The sequence below is a fragment of the Ornithorhynchus anatinus genome, chromosome 15 (genome assembly GCF_004115215.2).
Source record: "Ornithorhynchus anatinus isolate Pmale09 chromosome 15, mOrnAna1.pri.v4, whole genome shotgun sequence".
NCBI lineage: Eukaryota > Metazoa > Chordata > Mammalia > Monotremata > Ornithorhynchidae > Ornithorhynchus > Ornithorhynchus anatinus.
The window spans coordinates 17,842,771-17,848,848 of record NC_041742.1 but is presented as its reverse complement, the minus strand read 5'-3'; the positions used below and the strand labels follow the sequence as shown (position 1 = coordinate 17,848,848).

Below are 6,078 nucleotides of genomic sequence, written 5' to 3'. Positions count from 1 at the left end.
CATCACCTGTGACTCCCGAGCCCAGGCTCTTTCCACTGACCCCGCTGATATGGGATTAAAACTATATCCAACCTGATTAGCTTGTTTCGAGCGCTTAGTCCAAGGCCTGGCACGTAGTAATAATTTACCAAATGCCTTTTTTTTTTTTAAAGCTACCTCTCGGTGGCTCAATTACCTTATTTGATAAACGGGGATTAAGACCGTGCCCAATTTGATGAGCTTCTATCTATTCCGGGGTTTAGTAAAGTGCCTGGCACGTAGTAAGCGCTTAACAAATGCCATTTAAAAAAAAAGTCATTTCACTGTGCCTCAATTACTTCATCTATAAAATGGGGATTAACACTGTATCGAACCTGATGAGCTTGTATCCATTCCGGCGTTTAGTCCAGTGCCTGGCACGTAGTAAACGCGTAACAAATGCCAATTTTTTTTAAAAAATCACTTTCCTGTGCCTCAGTTACCTCTTCTATAAAATGGGAATTGAGACTATCGAACCTGATTAGCTTGTACCCATTCCGGCGTTTAGTCCAGGGACTGGCACATAGAAAACGCTCAACAAATGACATTTTTAAAAAAGCACTTTACTGTGCCTCAATTAACTCATCTATAAAATGGGAATTAAGACCGTATCCAACCCGATGAGCTTGTATCCATTCCGGCGTTTAGTCCAGTGCCTGGCACGTAGTAAGCACTTAAGTTGCTATTTATATTTATAAAAAAAAACCAAAACTCACTGCACTGTGGAAAATAACCTCATCCATAAAATGGAGATTAAAACCATGTCCAACCTGATGAGCTTGCCATTATCCCAGGGTTTAGCCCAGTGTCCGACACGTCCAGAGGCCGGGCGTGGAGTCAGAGGTCATGGGTTCTAATTCCCACCCCACCACATGTCAGCTGTGTGACTTTAGACAAGTCCCTTCCCTTCTCTGTGCCTCAGTTCCCTCAATCTGTAAAATGGAGATGAAACCCCTGAGCCCCCCGTGAGGCAGCCTGATTGCCCTTAATCTCCTCCAGTGTTTAGAACAGTGCTTGGCACATGATGAACTCTTAAATACCATCATTATTCTTCTTTGTACTTTAGTATACTCATATCTAAAACGGGGATGAAGCCGGAGAGCCCCACGTGGGACAACCTGATTACCTTGGATCTCCTCCAGCGCTTAGAAAAGTGCTTGGGAGATAGTAAGCACTTAACAAATACCATCATTATGATAATCCTCTGTCCCTCAGTTCCCTTATCTGTAAAATGGGGATGAAGCCCGTGAGCCCCACGTGGGACAATTTAATTGCCTTGCATCTCCTCCAGCAGCTTAGAACAGTGCTTGGCACATAGTAAACGCTTAAAAAATCCCATCATTATTACTATCCTCTGTGCCTCAGTTCCCTCATCTCTCAACTGAGCCTCACGTGGGACAACTTAATTGCCATGTATCACCTCCAGCGTTTAGAACAGTGGTTGGCACAATATAATACCATCATTATTACTATTATTCTTCTCTGTGCTTCAGTTCCCTCATCCCTAAAATAAGGATGAAGCCTATGAACCCCACGTGGGACAATCTGATTGCCTTGTATCACCTCCAGCGCTTAGAACAGTGCTTGGCACATAGTAATACCATCATTATCACTATTACTCTTCTTCTCTGCGCCTCAAGTTTCCTCATCCCTAAAATGGGGATGAAGCCTATGAAGCCCAGGTGGGACAACTTAATTGCCTTGTATCACCTCCAGCCCCTAGAACACCGCTTGGCACATAATAATAATTCCATCATTATTACTATTCTTCTTCTTCTCTGCGCCTCAGCTCCCTCATCCCTAAAATAGAGATGATGCCTATGAATCCCACGCTGGACAACTTAACTGTGTTGTTTCTCCTCCAGCGCTTGGCACATAGTAACACCATCATTATTACTGTTATTCTTCTTCTCTGCGCCTCACCTCCCTCATCCTTAAAATGGGGATGAAGCCTGTGAGCCCCACGTGGGACAACTTAATTGCCTTGCATCACCTCCAACGCTTAGAACGGTGCTTGGCACCTAGTAAGTGCTTAATAAATACCATTATCATTCTTAAGGAGCGCTTAACCAATGCCATTTAAAAAATAAAATGAAAAAGAGTCAGCTCGTGTTGGCTGAGTTACCTGCCCTCTAAAATGGGGGTGCAGCCCGTTGGCTCCACGAGGCACTGGGGCTCCTGAACCTGCACCATGGCCTTATCAAATACCATTAAAAAATAATTGAATAGAAGCTAATAAAGGAGTAAGTACCAGGGGCGATGAGGAGAGGAGCCTCGGCTGCGGCCTTTAGGCCTCTGCCTGGGGGGCGTGGCCTCGCTTTGGCCCCGCCCCCTGTCCCCCGCCCCCTTTGCCCTGCACGAGGCCGTGGCCCGCGCTGAGGGGGCGCATGTTTACGGGGAAATGCGGTAAGGGGGCGGGGCACGGAGAGGGGCTTGCGGGCGCATGCGCGCGGCCCCCCTCCGCCGGGCAAGGGGATGGGAGGGGGGATGCGAGCGTATGCGCAACTCCTCCCGCCCGGGCACGGGGATGGGGGGGCGAGCGCATGCGCGCCGCCTCTTTCCCGGGGAGGGGCGGGGGGGAGCGAGCGCATGCGCGCCGCTTCTCTCCCGGGCCGGGGAGGGAGGGGGGGGGGGGATGCGAGCGCATGCGCGCCCGCCTGCCTGCCTGCCTGCCGCTGGGGCCCGTCCTGCTGCTGGCGCTGCCCCGCCCGGCTCCGCCTCTCCATCCTTGCTCCTGCTGCTCCTCCTCCTCCTCCTCCTCCTCCTCCGGGGCAGGCGGGGCCTCCGGGCCCAGTTGGCCCTATTGTTCCCGGGGCGGGGCCGGGGCGGGGAGGGCCCTGTCGGCCCCGCGCGGGCCCAGTGCTGTGCGGCGCCTCTCGCCTGCCTGGGCGCTTGGGTGGGGGCACGGGGGGCATGCAGGAGCGCACCGGGGCATGCAGGCGTGCATGCATGAGTGCATGCGGGGTGACGGGGGCGAGATGCGGCCGGCGGGCCTGAGGCTGCCGAGGCCGGGCGCAGGTCGCTGAGCGTCTCCCGGAGAGCCGGGGACCCCCGGGGACCCCCCCGCAGCGGGGCTGGGCGCTGCAGCCCTCCGAGCCCCTCCCTCCCGGCCCACCTGGCGTTGCTTTTTCTGCCCCTTCCATGGAGGGGGTCGGGGCCCCCTGCCCCCCGCTGCCCAGCCCCGCCGGGGGCGCCCAGCCCGGACCCCCGGACCCCCCGGATCCCCCGGAGCCCCGAACCCCGGCCTCCGACCCGCCCGCCTACCGCCTGCAGGACTTCGACACGCTGGCCACCGTCGGTGAGTCCCCGGCTGGGCCGAGATGACTGTCTTCCTACTTACAACAACATAATCACAAGGTTGGCGTTGGTTGAGCGCTGACTCTGTGCAGAGCACTGGGCTAAGCGCTTGCAATATGCACTTGGCGCCTGGGTGACCGTGGGCGGGTCGCTTCACTTCTCTGGGCCTCGGTGACCTCATCTGGAAGATGGGGATGAAGACCGGGAGCCCCTCGTGGGACCACCTGATGGCCCTGTAGTCATAATAGTCATAATAATGTCGGTATTGGATGAGCGCTTACTAGGTGCAGAGCACGGTTGTAAGCGCTGGGGGAGATCCAGGGTCATCAGGTGGGCCCACGGGGGGCTCCCAGTCTTCATCCCCATTTTCCAGATGAGGGCACCGAGAGGTGAAGTGACCTGCCCACGGTCAAACAGTTGACAAGTGGCAGAGCGGGGATCTAATAATAATAATAATATTGGTATTTGTTAAGCGCTATGTGCAGAGCACTGTTCTAGCGCTGGGGGAGATACAGGGTAATCAGGTCGTCCCATGTGAGGCTCACAGTTAATCCCCATTTTACAGAATAGGTAACTGAGGCACAGAGAAGAGGCATAATCATCATGCTGTTTGGTAAGGGCTTCCTCCGTGGCAGGCCCTGTACTAAGCGCCAGGGTAGGTCCAAGTTCATAAGGTTGGACGCAGTGTCGCACATGAGGTGCCCACTCTTATTAAGATAATGGTATTCGTTAAGCGCTTACTAATAATCATGTTGGTATTAAGGGCTTACTATGTGCCGAGCACTGTTCTAAGCACTGGGGTAGATACAAGGTCATCACATTGTCCCACAAAGGGCTCACAGTCATCCCTATTTTACAGATGAGGTAACTGAGGTACAGAGAAGTGAAGTGACTTGCCCATGCTCACAGAGCTCCCAAGCATCCGAGCAGGAACTTGAACCCATGACCTCTAACTCTCAAGCCCGTACGCTTTCCACTAAGCCATGCTTCACTATGTGCCGAGTACTGTTTTAAGCGTTGGGGTGGATACTAGGTCATCAGGTGGTCCCACCTGGGGCTCACCGTCTTAATTGCCTGTTTTACAGATGAGGTAATTGAGGCAATTGAGGTGCAGAGAAGTTGTGATTTGCCCCAGGTGACACAGCTGATAGGCGTCGGAGGGATTAGAACCCATGACCCCTGACTCCCAATCCGGTGCTCTTTCCACTAAACCAGGTTGTTTAACCTTGAAAGAGACCCCCTTTTCCCTCCACCCACACACTCTGCAGGAGTTTAGGGGTCCTTACCCGCTCTTCGGGGGGCACCAGCCCAGCAGTCCATCAATCCATCCAGCAGTGGCATTGAGAGTGTGCTGTGAGTGCAGAACACTGTACTAAGCACTTGGGAGAGAATCAGTCCATGGTATTTAGCGCCTACAGTGGGCAGAGCACTGTACTAAGCGCTTGGGAGAGAGTCGATCCATGGTACTGAGTGCCTATGGTGGGCAGAGCATGGCACCAAGGGCTTGGGGAGTATGAGTCAACCAGTGGTGTTGGCTGAGTGCTTAATTTGTGCAAAGCACTTGGGAGAGAATCAGACGCTGGTATTGGGTGCCTACTATGTGCTGAACACTGTACTGACCACTTGGTAGAGTATCAGTCAGTCATCAGTATTTGCTACTCACTCTCTGCAGAGCACAGTACTAAGCATTTGGAAGAGTATCGGTCGAGCAGTGGTCTTTATTGAGCACTTACTCTGTGCAGAGCACTGCACTAAGCACTTGGGAGACTAAAATAGATTTGACAGAACCTTTCCCTGCCCACAGTGGGCAAAGAGTGTAGAGAGATGGACCGATCCCCTTCTCCAAATCAGCAACTTACTCCCTTCTTGCTCGCGCTGCCACCGATGCCACCCTAGGAGATGGTACTCAACCTCTGCAGCGGCTTCGGTGCCAGGTTTGGGGAAAGCTTGACTGCTTTTTGGAGAAAGTTGGGGAGATCAGGGGTCCTCCCACTCGGTATGCATTCGAACCCTTGCCCGGCGATCCATCAAGCTCGTGCCCACGAGTCTTGGCAGGTGCCATCTCCAAGGGCGCAGCGCCACCCCTTTGCCCCTAATAGCTCTGTGCATTGGGCTTCCCCAGTCCTAAGAGCCCAGGCAGCTCCTTTGTGGGATTCATTCATTCATTCAATTGTAGTTATTGAGTACTTACTGTGTGCGGAGCACTGTAGTGAGCGCTTGGAGAGTCCAATTCGGAGGATGAAGGCCTTCTCCAAAATGGGGTCTTTCCAACCCACCAGGTCTTGGTAGCCCTCTTCCACCTGCTTGCTCACCCCCTCCTTCACGGCAAAAGTTGGCACCTGTAGAGAAGCAGCGTGGCTCAGTGGAAAGAGCCCGGGCTTGGGAGTCAGAGGTCATGGGTTTGAATCCCGGATCTGCCACTTGTCAGCTGTGTGACTGTGGGCAAGTCACTTCACTTCTCTGTGCCTCAGTTATCTCATCTGTAAAATGGGGATTAACTGTGAGCCTCACGTGGGACAACCTGATGACCTTGTATCTATCCCAGCGCTTAGAACAGAGCTCTGCACATAGTAAGCGCTTAACAAATACCAACATCATATAAGTTGGGACTCGAGAACTGTTGAGGGTTTTGTTTTTAAAATGCCTATGTGCAGATGCCAGGTGTCACACCCTTCAGTGGGTAAATATGCCTTCCCAGCCTTGTAGTCCTCTTGTTTATCTTGGTTTTTGAGTCATTTCGGTGGGGTTTTTATTTTGGTATTT

The 6,078-nt window shown here is 53.0% G+C and overlaps 1 protein-coding gene across 1 annotated transcript in view; it reads left to right on the top strand.

Annotated features, from left to right (window-relative positions):
* Window positions 1-2,851: 2,851 nt before the first annotated feature.
* PRKX (protein kinase X-linked) overlaps window positions 2,852-6,078 on the top strand; it is a 46,951-nt gene continuing 43,724 nt past the window's right edge. The window contains exon 1 of the mRNA XM_029080100.2: window positions 2,852-3,316. Coding sequence (XP_028935933.1) covers window positions 3,160-3,316 — 157 coding nt within the window. The 5' untranslated portion in view covers window positions 2,852-3,159. The remainder of the gene's footprint in view (window positions 3,317-6,078) is intronic.